At 38.4% G+C, this 18,168-nt stretch overlaps 1 protein-coding gene and 1 long non-coding RNA gene across 7 annotated transcripts in view; one reads left to right on the top strand and one right to left on the bottom strand.

The window, feature by feature from the left end:
• The first annotated feature begins 5,293 nt into the window (after nt 1-5,293).
• Nucleotides 5,294-18,168, top strand: part of npas3 (neuronal PAS domain protein 3) — a 609,585-nt gene continuing 596,710 nt past the window's right edge. For 4 of the 6 annotated variants that reach the window (XM_087289923.1, XM_087289924.1, XM_087289927.1 and 1 more), the window contains exon 1: nt 7,613-8,064. In XM_087289923.1, the coding sequence (XP_087146049.1) occupies nt 8,015-8,064 (50 nt within the window). In that variant the 5' untranslated portion in view covers nt 7,613-8,014. Of the gene's footprint in view, nt 6,342-7,612; nt 8,065-18,168 lie in introns of those variants that run through there. The other 2 variants (XM_087289921.1, XM_087289922.1) reach the window with 1 other exon arrangement.
• Nucleotides 6,927-8,634, bottom strand: LOC147833014 (uncharacterized). Its single transcript, XR_015513009.1, has 2 exons — nt 8,360-8,634; nt 6,927-7,975 (listed from the first exon to the last, which is right to left on the bottom strand). It is a non-coding gene; the product is annotated as an uncharacterized LOC147833014 (long non-coding RNA).

Raw genomic sequence — 18,168 nt, forward strand, 5'->3', positions numbered from 1 at the left:
CAACACAGTGAGTAAATTAGGCCGCATTTACACTACATGGTTCAAGTGACTCAATTCCGATATTTTTTTCTGTCATGTGGCACAGATCGGATTCGGCTCATGTAGATGTAAGCAGGTAAAAATCACATGGATTCCGAGTTACTCAATTCAGATTCAGGCCTTGTTCATATGTGAAAATCTATCTGATATGAATCGGATCTGTGCCCTCTTTTCTGCAGTAAGCAGGTAGGTCAGATTTTCACCTGTCAATGCGAGTCGCACGTCATTAAAAACCATAGCGAATGATGTCAAGTCTGACGCTTTCATTTCAAAACAAACTTCAGCAGAGTCTTAAACCCTAAATCTCATACACAAGGACTTAATCAGTTTTATATAGTCATGTAGGACAAGTATTTAAGCATGTTAACGAGCGAGAGAAAGAAAGAGAGTGTACCATCCGCCACGTAACCAAAACTAACTAATATAAAACTGTGGCATAAATCACGCCATGGACATTACATTAGGGGTGCTTTTACACCTGCCTTATTTAGTTCGGTTGAATCCCACTAGAGTTCATTTTGCCTCTTGGAGCGGTTTGTTTGGGCAGGTGGGAATGCAGCAACTGTACTCAAGTGCGCACCAAAAGCAGACCATAAAAGTGTACCAAGACCTCCTTAAAGAGGTGGTCTCGGTATGCTGTCAAATGAACCCTGGAGCAGTTCGTTTGTGGTGAGAACATGATCCGAACTAAAACAGACCCAACCGCAAAAAGTACTGCACCTTCTGGACTAATCCAGCTGCCGTAGGCCGATGCACTGTGCATCATGGGATGTGGAGGAAAAATATTTGTTGACAGCGCTTTACCAACAGAGAGAGAGAGAGAGAGAGAAACATTACCTGATGGTATGTCGCAGTTTAGCTAAATTAATTCACGTCTCCTCCTGAAGTGACGTGCGATGCATTAAAACATTGTTTTTCAGCCGTAGCTGCGCTTCATTCTCTAAACATATAGTTTGTCTAAAGTGATGTATACACTTTTTATAGTATCTAATGAGCAGGGATACAATCAGTCAGCGGAGTCGTAGCTCCATAGTAAAAAGTTCCATTGGTATTTTCCCGCACGTGAATTCTGACCAATTGATAAGCAATTTAGGAATTATGTTCAAACAACATCTGGCCAATGAAAGATGTGGATTTTATCAGATGACTGCATTTTGGTTCTTTTCATCTGGTTCGGACCAAAGCCAGCAGTGTGGTGTGAAAATGACTCAAAGACGGCAGAAAATGCTACAACGTATCATTTATTGCCCTTGGTCCGGACCAAATGAAGCGAACTACAGATGTGAAAGCACCCTAAGACGCCTACTGGTTTAAAAAGGCCTAGATTAAAAGAAAATGGCCAAATGAGAACTTTTCTGTCAAAAAATATAGTAAAACAGCCCGTCAAAAAGAATTTTAGAAAATGAAACCCTGCAAACAGATTAGATACAGGAACGGAGAAAAAAACGCTCTTTAATTATCAGCTGTCAGTCAGCGCCCGCTCTTTTTTTTTTCATAACCGTTTTTTCATGGCCATTTTTTCATGGCTTTGCCGTGTGCTGTGTAAATGCAGACAATCGGATATGAGTCACTTTTAAAAGACGATGTAAGAAGGAAAGAAATCGGATACAGTCACAAAATCAGATTTGACCATCAAGATCTGCAGTGTAAATGCAGCCTTAGTTGCCTTAAAAGCAACAAGTTGACTTTACTATAAAACAGTCAGTAAATGATTCTACGTTGAACCTTACCAAGCTACAAAAAGCTGTTTGGCTGGCTGGCTTAACTTCTGCTAAAAAATTACTAGCCCAACATTGGCTGCCTCCACATAATTTGGACATGTACAAGTGGTTGGTTCAACTACAAGACATTATAATGTTGGAGTTATCCACGGCGCGAGTGAACTTGGTACAAATGAGTACATTGCAGATCTGGACTTTAGCTGCTGACAAAATCTCCTTGTTTATTGCACAAAGAAATGATCAGGATCCAGAATAATTGCCTTGCTTTGTATAATTGATATTTGATACTGTATTCTGTTTTTGTTTTTATGTTAACTTCTAGTCATTGTAAAGCCCAGTTTCAAGAGACCGCAGGGGGGGGGGGGGGGCGGTATGGGGGGGTTGAATTGATATTTTTCATAATATAGGTATTTCAGCCTGTATGTTTTGTTAACAATTAATAAAAAATAAATAAATAAATAAATAAATAAATAAATAAATAAAAAAAACAGTCAGTAAATCTGTCAACATAACTTTTATAATTATGCACAGTTTGTTTACTTAATAAATATAAGGCAACGGGCATACTCAATTAGTTTTTATGACAGAGCTTCTACAGTGCAACAGAATTACAGACAGGACAAAAACAGATAATAAATAGAAGTGTGTGAATGCAAATATACAAATTGACAAGTATGTACAGGTATTACTATATACAATATTATATGTGCAAATTGGCATGTAAAGTATGTTGTTAAATAAGTGTATATGTGTATAAAAAGTAGATGTTTGTTCCACAATTACTATCATTAAGTGTTCATGAAATAGATTGCCTGAGGAAAGGAACTGTGTCTGTGTCAGGCTGTTCTGGTGCACAGTGTGTTGCGTCGACCAGAAAGTTTAAAGAGGCAGTGTGCTGGGTGTGAGGGGTCCAGCGTTATTTTGTCAGCCCTTCTCCTCGCTCTGGATAAGTACAGTTCTTGAAGAGTATATAGGGAGGGTTGTACCAGTGATTCGCTCAGCAGTCCGAATTATATGACATAGTCTTCGGAGGTCAGATTTGGAAGCTGAGCTAAACCAGACAGTTATTGAAGTGCAGAGGACTGAATCAATGATTCAATAATTTTACAGTGTGTATTTTTACAGTGTAAAGGGCTTCATTTATTTATAACGCAGATGAAATTGAGTAGGAGACATTTAAAACTCAGTCAACATGGATTTGTTTGTGCAGAGAGCAAGGGATTTTTCAGGAGCAAACTTTTCTGCATTTGTTTTTTGTGATTTAAACCATTTATTAACTCATGGTATACATCCTGTCTATTCTGTCTGTAAGAACAAAACACTACATACAAATATATACACAATAGATGTGTTTATTTAATTTATGTAGAAATACTAAATTAATGTTTTATTTACTTTCTAAAATAAAATGCAAGATAAAATGTCCATATTTAATATGTGTTTAATGCGCCAACCGGATTTTACCAAGTAGGACTTGTTCCTGGATTAACATGTATGATGATCCTGGAACAACATTCCAATCACCCAATCAGAATTAAGGGATGCATTTACCTCTTATGTTATGTTTAGGCTTAAGGTTAGCTTTATGCACTTATACATGTTATTCCCCTCTGATTGTGGGAATAATTTACAGTTATGGTTGGGTATAGGGATACGGAATAGGTATGGATTACATTTTCAAACAAAAATGATGTTCCAGGATCAATATAGATGTTAATCCAGGATTGTATCACACTTTGCAAAATTGTGAGATGCATGTCTAATGTTGAATTATTTCACCCAGTGGTCAATAAAACAAACGTTTATTAACGCTTATTTGTTTTTTTTTAGGATTGTTAATTGCATTATGGGAGCTTTATCTCTGCTCTGTCAACGTTTGATGTTGAAAATTCAACTGTAAAGTTTAACAAATTGACTTTTATTGACATTTTAGCATTTTGAAATAAAATAATTTATAAAAAAATTATATGTAGAGAAATCAATCTGTAAAAAATGTTTTGGCAGCTTACTACAAGGATTTTGTTCTATAATATACAACACCAATGCAGAGAATATATCACTTTAAACTATTAAAGATGTCCATAAAAGTAACTTTAAGGTAGAAAGAACATAAAGATCAAGGTTTCATAATGCAATAAAAAAGCATAAATAAATCCGGAAAATATTAAATGAAAACATTAATCACAAATTACAGAAAACTGCCAATTCACTTTTTTTTGGCAGAAAACACTACAATATTATGTAACCATGCACTGTACAGTTTTCCATATTTTGTGAATCATGTTTTTTTCCATTGTTTATGCTTTTGATTTGTTTCCTTTAGCAACTTTTGATTTAAAAAAAAAGACTTTTTAAATATTTTTTAATAGATTGAAGATATACAGCATGTTGCCTGAATTGGTGTTAAAAATTCAATGCAATTATCTGCCACTTGGGCCTACTTTTTCTGTTATATTACTGACTTAATTCACTATATTATTTATTATACAAAACTACTGAAATATCAATAAAAGTCACTTTGCTAAACTGATAGAGTAAAAATTTCAATATCAAAAGTAAACAGAGCAAAGATAAACATCCCATAACACAATTCCCAACCCAAAGGAAAAATCAGTAATTATTTATTCTGATTAAAAAAAAAAAATAAAAAATCAGTATATTACAATGAATGCCTTCATCAAATTAAACGTACACAAGTCTTTTATAGAAAACATACTGATGCATCAAAAAGTAATTTAACAACTCATACTTTGGCCTACACTGTAAATATTATTTGATCAACTAGTTCTGACAGCATATGTTTTCAGGTCATTGTAACTTATTAAACTAAGTTAATTATGTTCTAACTTAATTGTATAAGTTATACAAGCTGTTTTAAGTCAGTTTAACATAATATAAGTTCAATAGACTCATAAGGTTAATTTGATTCAACATAAAATTTAAGAAAAACTGGATTTTTTTTACAGTGTATTTATGTAAACAAAAATAAAGTTATAGTAGTCATCTTTAATATATTTCTAAATGACAAATATGTTAAACCTGGTTTAAAGGATAGTAGCACATTAAAAAGATCTATTTTGATTATTAACAAGTATTTTGTGGCTGCCGATAATGCTTTTTTTCTATTTCTATTCTTTATTTTACTATATAGAAATATACATAACATGTATTTGTCGAATTGTATATTTTTATTCGTTGTTTACTTTTTAAAATTCCTTTACTATTCGTGTTCTTTCTGTTGCACTGTGGAAATTTCTGTCACGAAAACAAATTATTCGTATGTGTAAACATAAAGCTCTTTCTGATTCAGATTTTGCTGTTAACTTCTTTTAAAAGAGTGTGATTGACCTTACAGCTTCATCTGTGAATCTCCCGCTGCTCCTCGTGGTTCGGCTGGTGAAGGGTTAACAGATGCGGTAAACCTCCGCGCGCTCCCGTGCGAGCGTCCCATTGGCTGCGCGGCGGCGGCGCGCGCCGTTAATCAGCTGCACGAGCGGCGGAGTTCATCTTCCCGCACGCGCTATAGCGATGGCATTGCCACACACAGCAGGGCAACACAACACAACACATCAGGAGCATGCACACAGCAAACATCCCATCAGCTTTAGACATTGATCCTGGCAGCAGCAGCAGCAGCACTGACAGCACCTGACCTCTGCAGCATCAGCACCAGAAGAAGAAGCTGATCGGTCCTTCTCTCTGAAAGCAGAAAGCAGTAGCACATCATCATCACAACAGTAGGAGGCGAGCAGATCACATCATGCACTGGACTTTCCTCGCGCACACACTTAGATCTGTTTCCTAAACCACACTGGGAATGGACAGCTGTCTCTGATCTCAATCAGTAGAGCTTTTTCAGGACAAACCGGACTGATAAAAGTTCTGTGCTCGTTTATTTAGACGCACACATTCCTTTACACCACAAGGAAAGCGTCGCACGTGCGTTTTTACAGCTTTATAATGCCTTTTTAAAGCCTTTCAAAACCCAATGTTAAGCTGAAATAATATGAAGATACTTTGAATTAGGATTTTAGGAGTTAGTGTGACACTTTTTGGTAAGTTAAGTCTGACGTCGGACCCTAACTGATATCAGACTCACAATCAGTCATAAAGACAGTCATATACCGGAGGACATGGCTAAATAACAAGATTCTGAGGAAATTCGCCTTTTAAAAACGTAGGAGCTTGAAAGCTTGGAGCGTTTGAAACTTTTTTTTCCGCGTAAAAGCGCACAGGACGCGCAGACAGTCGGCGAGCTCCAGCAAAAGCAGCAGATCTCTCCTCTCACAGCAGAAAACAAGACGTAGAATGGCTGATGAGATTGTTTCCATCACTAATGGGATTGTGCTGCTGTGATTTGTCGGAGCGGAGGGAAGGTTGATACACACATACTCGGTCTGTGCAGGATCGCGGTGCGCGCTCGGGGATGATCAGGATCTTCCCGGATTTCAGTGTTCAGGTGACGGCGGCGGCGGCTGCAGGTGCGGGAGGCGGCGGAGGGATGCCGGCTGCGTCCAGAGTCCCGGGAGCTACAAACGGGAATCCGCAAAACGTCCAAGGCTTGACGTCTTACCAACAAAGGTACGCAGACTAACCGCAAAACATGTTGTTGTTTTTTCTCCCCACACATCTAGGAGACATCCATTCATGTCATATCTGTTGCATTCATTCACGTCAGACATATAAAGCGTTATTGGATCTCTCTGGAGGTTGCTGCAGGTTTAAACTTAGTTTCAGGTGTTGCTTCATCCATCACACAAAACGACTCACTATATAAAGCCAGCCGTTTAGTGAAGCTGTAAAGTTTTATTGTGTGTCAAATTCCTGAACACACACACACACATGGGAAGGAAAGTCATATCATGATTTATAGTCAACATAAATAAATGTTACATTTATTATATAAATAAACAGTTTATTTTACATGAAGTATTCAGTGATGGTTACAAGAGTGGCACTATCAACAAATGATTAATTCAGAGTTTTAATTTAAATAAAGTGCATAACTAACAGTTTAAAATTGAAAATACCTCTCATGTATTTTCAAAGAACTACTGTAGTTGAACAACTAATCACCAAAGCCCAGAAAACACCACTAAAGCACAGTGTGTGTGTGGTTTTGATTCATACATTCAAATTAAGTCTTGATAAAGTTCTTAAACAGACTCAGGATTGTTTTACCATTTATTTTAACACAAATAGAAGCACTCCATCTGCTAAAGCTAGACGGTACGTTGAGGTTAATGGATTTGAAAGCCTCCGATTGTTAGTATATCAGCAGAATCATGTGCACACATGCTTACATACACTGTCACGTTCAATTAAACAGTCTATTTAGAGCACAACACAATGAACAGGACATTAAATGGGGTGGCTGTCAGCTCATGACCTTGACAGGTCACATGTTCTAATGCACATCACCAAACAGGCCTATATTTATTCCGAGACAGATTAATTTGGAATACACATATACAAATAATGTACTGAATTAGTGCACAGATCTACTTCAAGCATTGACATTTGTTCTGATATAGGTTTGTGTAGATGTACTTTAACACATGGCATATCTCTTTAGTTTAAATAATAATAATAATATAGGGGTTATTTAAATTTTTAGTGTTTTAGCAAAGTATCTATTTCCATATAATATAGTCTCACATTGTGAAAAACAATGAGCAGATTTTGACAGCTGTCAATCACACTGTGTTCATTAAAAAATACCAGTGCATACATAAAAAAGCTAACAATCAAAAACTACTATAAAGCAATTTTTCTTATGTAAATCTTTCTAACAACGCCTGAAAAACAACCTGTATATTCCTTATAAACTCAAACTATTTCCAACTACAACTGAGTGGCGTTGTTGCGCCGGCAGGAGAGGGAGATGAGAGGGAGAGAGAGGCAGGAAAAACGCTGGAAAATGCGGACAAACATGCTAGGAAGAAGCGGCTGTGTTCGAGGGGCACATCGTGGTGTAAATGCCCCTCTCGTGCACTGATTCCTGCCCCGGTTTACCCCGCGAGGACAGCCGCCGGATCGCACGAGCGTCCCCGGGTTTCCTCTCACTTTATTGGCATGCCTTTGGATCTCAGCGTCGGCTGGTCTCGCTCCCGTCTGACTGCATCTTAACGCACGGAGGCACGGGCGCTCCGGTACCGCCGATGGCGTTGCTTAAATGCTCCCGGTTCCGCTGTCAGCTGCTCGTCGCGTGAAATCTGGAGGAGAAAAAAAGTGTAATTAATAATTGCAGGAAGATGGCGCCCACCAAGCCCAGCATTCAGCAAGACCCTTCCAGAAGAGAACGGTAAACGCTCGGTTTGTTGTGTGTTTGTGGAAACGCGTGCGCTGACGGGCATTTTGGACTGGGATGTGAAACTTTGCCCTTTCCGCAGGAGTGTGTGTGTGTGAGGGGTTGGGTAACAGGTATACACGCTGACAGAAGCGGCGAGTGTGTGTCTGTTTACGCTGGTGTGTGTGTGAGGGTGAAAGAGAGTGTGTGTGTGTGTGTTTTGGTGGACAGAGGACATGACCGTTGAATGTGTTCAGCGTGTGTCGCGCTGTGTTGGCAGGTTTCGCTGGAAATTTGTGGACATTCGAACCTGACTGTGTTGCAATTTTGCATCCGCTCGGCGTTTGTTTTCGCGGCATTAGGCCAATCTGAGTTAAACACTCTGTTTACTGCTGAGAAGTAGTATGCAGCAGGCTGCTGTTTGAGGAAGTTTCCATGTAGATTGATGTGCATTTGAGTCCTCAATCAGAAACTCTTGATGTGGTTTAAAATCTTGCATAAGCATTAAATGTTTTTGTTGTTGAACACAAGACTAGCGTGTTAAAGTGGGACTTCAGTTGCTGAAATGCTTATATTAAGAGTAGTGTTTTTAGACTTGCATGGCAGGTGTATAACTGCTTTCACAGTCAGTTTAAAATGACATTTCAATAGGTTTTCATTGCTGTTGAGTTGTTGAAATTCCCAGGTTTTACAACCGATGACAGGTGGTGCACTAAACTCATTTGTCAGATCTATATAGATCTGAAATTCTGTGCATAAAGCGGATGTTTGAAGGCGTAATGCATTAGCTCAGAAATACACCAGTAAAAATTCATCGTTTAGCTGTCATGATTTATAGATCTGAAATTGTGATATAAAACTAGCCTGTACATGAGTCTGGGGAATGTTTAAGCGCTGCTATTTTGTACATTTTATACTCACTGTTGTTGATATAGGTGATTCAGTTTTTTTTCAATTCTGAAAGATTTATAGTTGTGATATCTCATATATCTGTTCTGGAATCACTGTTTTGGTGGTTTGAGGACTTTAAAGTGTATTTATTCAGAAGCTAGATTAACCGAGTGTCCATATTTCTATGGTTTGCAAGGATTAGCTGCTCTGTAGATCTGAAATGTGAATACGACTATAGTTTATGTAGTCTAGTAAGGCGGCTGTGTTATTGCTTTTTTTGTCTGAGCTGTATGCATATGCATCACGGCAGGTGTTGCACTAAATGAATCCACAGTTATGAAATTACTCCATGGTATGATGTGAATTGCTTCGACTAGTCAGGTGCATTTTGTTTTATTGCTATCTTCTGTGTTATCAAGTGCTATAGCATGTGCATCATTACAGCAAGTGGTTGTCTTATTTTCTCTGGTTATGTTGTAGAATATTGCTCGCTCTGACTCATGTAAAATAATATGCTTTTTTTGGTTCCCTTTTAGCTTTTAGGAGTATTAAATTAGTCAGCGCTGATTCACACTGTACTGCTTGAGACTGCTTGTTGAACTAATGTTAAATTGTATGCAATAATTCACCTGCAGCATGTGTGTGTGTGTGTGTGTGTGTGTGTGTGTGTGTACAAAATATCAGCCGTAGCGCCAGTGACATTTTACAATGTAAACACAACCCGTTTCATATACTGTATCAACTCTGCTAGAACGAATGTGAGTGTGTGTGTGTGTGTGTGTGTGTGTGTGTGTGTGTGTGTGTGTGTGTGTGTGTGTGTGTGTGCGTGCCTGACCGGAGCGTGAATGTTATCATTAGCAATCTTGACTAAACTCTCATCAAGCTCGATTATTTCACAATTCCGCCCATAATGCGCAGATTACACTAATGCACCTATGTCTAAATAGGCCAGGACTTCCGAATTATATTCCACCCCCTGCCAGTCATAACAGCAGGAGATGTTTATGCTAAGTCAGTCTGCAGTAATCTTTCTGGCGGGAGCGTATTTGTGTGCCATTCCGAGCATATCGCAGAGATAGGAATCTTGAAGATGGAATTAATTTCGAGGGGGGAAACTTCATAGCCGGTGCACGAGTGCTTCCTTTATCACCTGTTTCCGACCGGCATTCTGAAGGGCTAAATTGCACTCTGTGATTCGTTATGTGGCTGCACTTGAGAGTTGAACCGAATAACACCGGGGCTGAAATTCTAGGGGAGTTTATTTCTTTTTTTTTTAATGCAGGGCTGTTTACTAGCACCAGTTCCTGCTGTAGTAAGTGTCAGGAAGGGAGGGATTGTGCTCTTGGGCAAAGCAACTCCCAAGGAGTTGGACGAGAGAGTGGGAGAGCGCGAGAGATTGGTTGGCGTGAATTTATACACAACACTAAACACAAAGTTGGCTTTGTGTTGAAGAAAGCAATGCCTCCCTCCCTCACTGTGAGCAAACAAAAGTGCTAAATTGTTCCATTTCCTCTCCTACGGTGCAGCAGTGGATCCATAGATTGCGACCGGAGCTGTGGCATTGTGAAATGCTCGGGCTTTATTTGCTGTTGCATTATAATGCATTGGCTCTCTAATGGCTTGTATATCAACAGGTCCATTAACAAGACACTACATGCGATGCATATCTCCGTCTGTTTTAGCATAGAAAATGTAAATGCGTCTATAAGTCTTTTGTTTTACTGTTTTAAATGCTTCTAGAGATTCATAAAAGCTGCGTGCGTAATAAAATTAACAAAATGCCATTTTAAAAAGAAGGTTAGTAAATTGGCCTGCTTGTTATTGAAATTAAATTCCGACACGAACAACATACAGCGTTCATTATAATAATCCTTTGATGTGAAATGATGAACATCTCGCTGAATACTCGGGAGTGTTTTTGTTTAGCTGCGATTTCAGAATATTTATGGTGGAAATGAAGCGCCGATGTTCTCCGAACGCTTGAGAGGCAGACAGCCCAAGCTGAGCTATACCATCACACAAAGGATGCAACCCGTTGATTCGCCAGCATCGCACTCGGCACGCAATAGAGGCAAATAAGCAATTCTGATGTGTATTTATCACAATTAAGAGGGATTTCCAGCCCCCATCTGTGTTGTGCGGTGATTACCGCGGCTCTCGCCAGCCGCCACTCGTCTCTGTTATTGTGAAGGTCAGAGCAGAGAGACAGACATAAAGAAGACGCATCCCGCAAAGGTAATCGTGCAGTCTCTCCATGCATTACTGCACGGCTCATGGCGTGAGATGTATACATCGCTACATCTGAGCTGAGCTGTTTGATCATTCTTGGAGTTTGCATTTTATGTGCGCCCATGTCCTTTATGGATGTATCGATGAATCGGTGGCTGGCGGATCAGTCATGCTCACTGAATTGCATTTTTGACTGCCTGCGTGTGAACATAGTTTTCGGGCAACATGGTATGGTTCTTGTATATTAGGGTTAACCTTATTATTAATTGCAACTTTTGAAAGTCATGCTTCAGAGGAGATTGAAGCTACTTTTTTTTTTACCATGAAATCAATTTCCATCAGTTTTGTCCAGGAAGATGCTTATGCATCTGATCTTTGGCGACAGAAATACAGGTACAAATACAGTCACTACTTTTCCAAAGCTACCAATTTTTTTTTTTTACTTTTTAGGTACTAATATGTACCTTAAATAGTTCACCATAATAAATATTATGTCATGGTTTATTTCTTGTTTAAAGCATATCTGATTTTCTTCTGTTGAACTCAAAAGGAGATATTTTTAAAAATGCTCAGACTTCTGTACTTTCGATAATATTTCTTCCACTACTGTGGAAACCAATGTGTCACAGTAACCAGCATTCTTCTAAATATCTTCTTTTATTGTTCAACAGAAGAAAGAAACTCATAAAGGTTTTAAACTGCACATTCATTCATTCATTTTCTTTTCGGCTTAGTCCCTTTATTAATTTGGGGTCGCCACAGCTGAATGAACCGCCAACTTATCCAGCACATGTTTTACGTAGCGGATGCCCTTCTATCTCTGGGACACATCCATACACACTCATACACTATGGACAATTTAGCCTACCCAATTCACCTGTACCCAATTCCCCCACCTGTCTTTGGACTTTGGGGGAAACTGGAGCACCTGGAAGAAACCCACGCGAATGCAGGGAGAACATGCAAACTCCGCACAGAATTGCCAACAGTTCACCATAATAAATATTCTGTCATCACTTACTTGTTTAAAATATAGTTGAGTTCCTTTCTTCTGTTGAACACAAAATAAGATATTTTGTAGAATGCTGGGGCGTATGGACTTCCACTGATGTTTCTTCCCATAATGTGGAAGTCAATGAGTCACAGTAATCAGCATTCTTCTAAATATCTTCTCTTGTGTTCAACAGAAGAAAAAAACTCAAAGTTTTAAACCACAATTTTTAGGTGAAACAATCTGTTCACATGGTCTAGAACAAATGACATGGGTCTGATTTTTTGGTGACAGTGTTCCTCAATACACTCTCAGAAATACAGCTACAAAAGTCATTTTTCTACAAAATGTCACTACTTTTCAAAAGATACACTTTTTTTTTTTTTTTTTTTAAGATTAATTTTTTTTTTGGCCTTTATTAGATAGGACAGTATTTAGAGAGGAAATGAAGTTGGAGAAAGAGAGAGGGGGTAGGGTAGGGAAATGTCCTCGAGCCGGGATTCGATCTCGGGACGCCCTGACGTGCCACTGCACCATATGTCGACGCACTAACCGCTAGGCTATTGCGCCGACAAGATACACTTCTTTGACTTTTTAGTTACCGATAGGCAGGTAGTTCACCTAATAATGAATATTCTGTCATCACTTATTCACCTTTAACGTTTTGAAAACCTATTTAAGTTCCATTTTTCTGTTGAAAATAATAGAAGATATTTTGAAAAATGTTGAGACCTATGGTCTTCCATTGATATTTCTTCCCTTACTGTGGAAATCAATGGGTGATTTAGTGTTCAACAGAAGAAAGAAACTCATAAAGGTTTAAAACCGCACGATGAAAAAAAAAAAATGAGATCATCTTAACTTTTGGATGAAACAATCCATGTTCACATGGGCTAGAACAATTGACATGGGTCTGATCTTTGGTGACAATATTCTGTCATCAATTTCTCACCCTTCACTTGTTCAACACCTATTTGAGTTTCTTTCATCTGTTGAACTCAAAAGCAGATATTTTTGGACTTCCATAGATATTTTTTTCCCTTACTGTGGAAGTCAATGGGTCTCAGTAACCAGCATTCTTCTATATATCTTCTTTTGTGTACAACAACAGAAAGTAATTCATAAAGGTTTGAAACCACACGATGAAGAAATAAATGATGAGGTGATTTTCGTTTTTGGGTGAACTCTTTAATGTGGAGCTTTTAGGTACAAAAGTGTATCCAGTGACAGCCATTGCATCTTTAGTTAGAGTTTAGAGTTGAGTGTTTTTACATTTTATGTTTTTTCACGAGTTTACCTGCTTAATTGCCACAACATGGTAAACTATATTGGCATTGCTGTCCTGAAGCGGGAGGCTCGAGCTATCAACTCCCAGAAGAAAGCTCGGACCTCCCATCCTTTTAGGAGGCTCGAGGCTTGACTTGAGTTCCAAATATGAGTCCCCCCCCCCCCACTCTTTTTTTAAGACATTAAAAAAAAAATAGAGGAGATGGGCAGGTGGAGGGATGCTGGAACAAAATTAGATTAAAACAGTGCAAAGACTTATATTGTGCCACTTATATACACACCTAATAGATTGACTGATCCACCTGACGGATCAGGCTCCTCCTGAATCAACATAGAAACCTTATTAGTTGTCCCAAAAATGCTATTATGACAAACTTTTCTGCAGTAAACAGGGAATTAATTGCACAATTTACAAAACAGCATAGCATAAGGCGCAAAAATAGAGTGTAAAAAATGAAAACACATATGGCAACTTGCCCCGACTTTGACATTTATGAGAAAGGCAGCTTTTGTAAGAACATAGTTTTCATTACAGTCACTCTCATCTGAATTGTGTTCACTTGTTAACAGTAAAATATGATGATATTGTATTCTGTTGTAGTGTGCAACTCACAGAATCACTTCAAAACCTCAGCGTTTACTCCTCTTCATGTGTTTATTAACCCTTTATGAGTTTATTTCTCCCATTGAACACAAAAAAAAAGATATTTAGAAGAATGCTGGTCACTGTCACCTATCAACTTCCATAGGAAAAAGTCTAATTACTATGGAAGTCAATGGGTGCCAACCAACAATATTTTTCAAAATATCTTCTTTCGCGTTCAAGATGCTAAAATAAGTCCTGACCAAATTAAGGTTTAGTAAATGATCAAATTTAATTTTTTCGGTGAACTAGCCCTTTAAGATCTGCATTTCGTTCATTCATTTTCTTTTCAGCTTAGTTCCTTTATTAATCTGGGGTTGCCAAAGTGGAATGAACTGTCTACTTATCCTGCATACTGTATGTTTTACACAGGGGATGCCCTTCCAGCTCCAACCCATAACTGGGAAACACCCATTTAAAACCTGTATTATAACATTTGCTTGTGACAAACAGGCCTGGTTTGGCCTGATTGCTGACTCTATACTACACATCCATACATCTATTGAAGGCTTTTATAAGGCTTCGGAGGATGCTGTTTTAGTTTGAAACTCACAGAATCACCCCAAAATGAAAATTACCTCATCATTTACTCGTCCATATATGTTTAATAATCCTTTATCCGTTTCTTTTTTCCTTTAAACACAAAATAAGATATTTTGAAGAATGATGGTCTCTGGCACTCATCAACCTCCTTAATAATAAATCAAATGACTGAAAGTCAATGGGTGCCAGCTAACAGCATTTTTCAAAACATCTTCTTTCTTGTTCAAGATACTCAAAAATGTTTTGACCAGGTGAAGGTTGAGTAAATGATCGCATTCAAAGTTTTAAGTGAACTATGCCTTTAAGATCTGTATTCGAAACCAGCATACTGTATACTACCATTTGCTTGTGACAAACAGGCCCGTTTTGACCTGATTGCGGACACTATTACACATTCACACGTCTATTGAAGGCCTTTATAAGGTTTCTGAGGAGGCTGTTTTAGTGTGAAACTCACAGAATCACCCCAAAATTAACATGACCTCATCATTTACTCTTCCTCATGTGTTTATTAACCCCTTATGAGTTTCTTTCTTCTGTTGAACACAAAAGAAGATACTAAGAATAATGCTGGTTGCTGACACTCATTGACTTCCATAGTGATAAATCAAATTACTATGGAAGTCAATCAATAACAGTATTTTTCAAAATATCTTCTTTCGTGTTCAAGATACTCAAATACGTTTCGACCAAATGAAGGTTTAGTAAATGATTGAATTAAATTTATAGGTGAACTATCTCTTTAAGATCTGTATTCGAAACCAGCATATTGTAGAATGATGCTTGTGACAAACAGGCCTGGTTTGGCCTGATTGCTGACTCTACTACACATTCACACATCTATTGAAGGCCTTTAAAAGGTTTCTGAGGATGCTGTTTTAGTGTGAAACTCAGAGAATCACCCCAAAATGAAAATGACCTTACCATTTACTATTTCTCATGTGTTTATTAACCCTTTAGGAGTTTCTCTATTACGTTGAACACAAAAGGAGATATTTTGAAGAATGCTGGTCGCTTGCACCCATCGACTATCATAATAATGAATCAAATTACTATTGAAATCAATCAGCAACAACATTTTTCAAAACATCTTCTTTCGTGTTCAAGATACTCAAATAGGTTTTGCCCAAGTGAAGGTTGAGTAAATGATCGAATTCAAATTTATAGGTGAACTATCCCTTTAAGATCTGTATTCGAAACCAGCATATTGCATAATAATGTTTGCTTGTGACAAACAGGCCCGGTTTGACCTGATTGCTGACTCTATACTACACATTCCTATATCTATTAAACCCCTTTATAAGGCTTCTGAGGATGCTGTTTTAGTGTGCAACTCACAGAATCACCCCAAAATGAAAATGACCTTACCATTTACTATTTCTCATGTGTTTATTAACCTTTATGAGTTTCTTTCTTCCATTAAACAATAAAGGAGATATTTTGAAGAATGCTGGTCGCTGGCACCCATTGACGTCCATAGTGATAAATTAAATTACTATGGCAGTCAATGGTAGAGGTGTGAACCTATACTGGTCTCACGGTTCGGTTCGGTTACGATTATCATGCCTTCGATTCGGTTCAATTTGATATCTCGGTGCATCACGGTGCATTGACAATGCTTTCCATACACAGTGTTATATTTTAGGGGGGAGGCTATAACAAGCTGTTTGTATAAACACACAGACACACAGCACCACACTGTCTCTCATTCTAACACATACACAAACATAGACAGCACCAAAGAAACAAACACACACACACACACACACACACACACACACACACACACACACACACACTTAAGCTCTTGCAACAGGGAGAGCTCACGCTGAGCGGAGCGGAAAAACGAAAAAAAAAAAAAAACGAATAAAAAGAAGCACTTTTCTGACGGTCCCTTACTGAGAGCTCCTCCCAGCGCGAGCTCTCCCGGCTAAACACATATTGCGAGGGCTTAAACGGAGCAGTGCTCGTAATGTCGAGCGAAAAAAGAAAGACAGCTGTGAAACATAACCAGCTTTGTCTTTTAGTAGGAAACACACTTTAGATCTTTTTAGGGTAAGAGGTTTTTGAGTTAATGCCGTCTATAACTGAATGTGTGTCAGGAAAATCGAAAACAAAACCAACTGAACCGCGCTCATTTCTGGCGCCCCCCTGGATGTACAGCGCCCTTAGCATATGCCTATGGTGCCTATGCCACGGGTCGGCCCTGAATTGCCTGAATGTTGTAAATACTCGTGCTCACCTCCCTCGCGACAGAGCGCATAGGAGATAAATGACGTCAGTATAATAACCGGTTATGATTATTACTGAACCGATACAGAATTGTCCGCGTCTGCATCGCGGTGCACCGAAGAAACAAGTAATTTTGACACCCCTAGTCAATGGGTACCAGCTAACAACATTTTTCAATATATCTTATTTCGTGTTCAAGAGACTCAAATAAATTTTACCAAGTGAAGGTTATTTTTTTTTGGTGAAAAATCTGTACTCGAAACCAGCATATTGTATAAAAACGTGTGACAAACAGGCGCGGTTTGGCCTGAAAGCTGACTCTACTATACATTTATATCTATCGAAGGCCTTTATAAGGTTTCTGAGGACTCTAGGCTGTACATACGTGCCTTTTTAAGCCAGAGTGAAGAGATCAGAGATGATCATGCTCTAGGCGGCTGAAGTGTTGCTTCTGAATGTCACAGGTTTTGTGATGGTTTGCGGCTGCGGTAAAAAAACCAGAGCCCCTTCTACGCGTTTAATGTCCACAGTGGTTTTAAGACCTTCATTTAGTATCTGGCTCTAAAGACAGATGTTCTGCCCGCTGACTCCCATCTGCTTCTTTGGTTTGGCAGTGGTGCGATCATCTAATGCTAGCAGCAAGTGTTGCCCTTTACTCGCCCCCCTCTAGTGTTCCAGCAACACTTGTGAGCTTGAACAAACTCTCCAGCGCTTCCAGAATACACGTGTAATCCTCCTGTATATGCACTGGCAAAGAAATGGATTTAAATGCACTGCATACTTGGATTGGGGTTTGGCTTTGCATGCGATTTATGCACAATGCTTTATCATTCTGATTTCAAGATGGCACCACTGTTCTCGACATTTCTCTGCATTTAAGATGTTGGTTTATTTTTCCAAAGGCAAATTTAAGATTTGGTATTGTGAACAGAAGCGTATTACCACTTAAATACAGACTACACTTGTTTTTCCTGAATATTCCATATGTTTTTTTTTTACAATGCATATTTAAAAACAGATTTAAATATGTTTGGATCGTAAAACAACGATAATGATGATAATAATAATAATAATAATAATAATAATAATAATAATATAACATTATTTCATTCGCAATAGTCACATCATAGGATTGGCAATGTTGAGTCTCTATTTCATGATTTGCATGTGTTTTTATGGCCTGTGACTGTATGTGGAAAGTCATTCAGACATAATTCAGTTCATTTTTATTTCTATAGCGCTTTTACAATGTAGATTGTGTCAAAGCATCTAGTAGATCTAGTAGTAGTTCTAGTAGATTGAA

Source organism: Danio rerio, chromosome 17, assembly GCF_052040795.2.
Source record: "Danio rerio strain M-AB ecotype USA chromosome 17, GRCz13ab, whole genome shotgun sequence".
Classification (NCBI taxonomy): domain Eukaryota; kingdom Metazoa; phylum Chordata; class Actinopteri; order Cypriniformes; family Danionidae; genus Danio; species Danio rerio.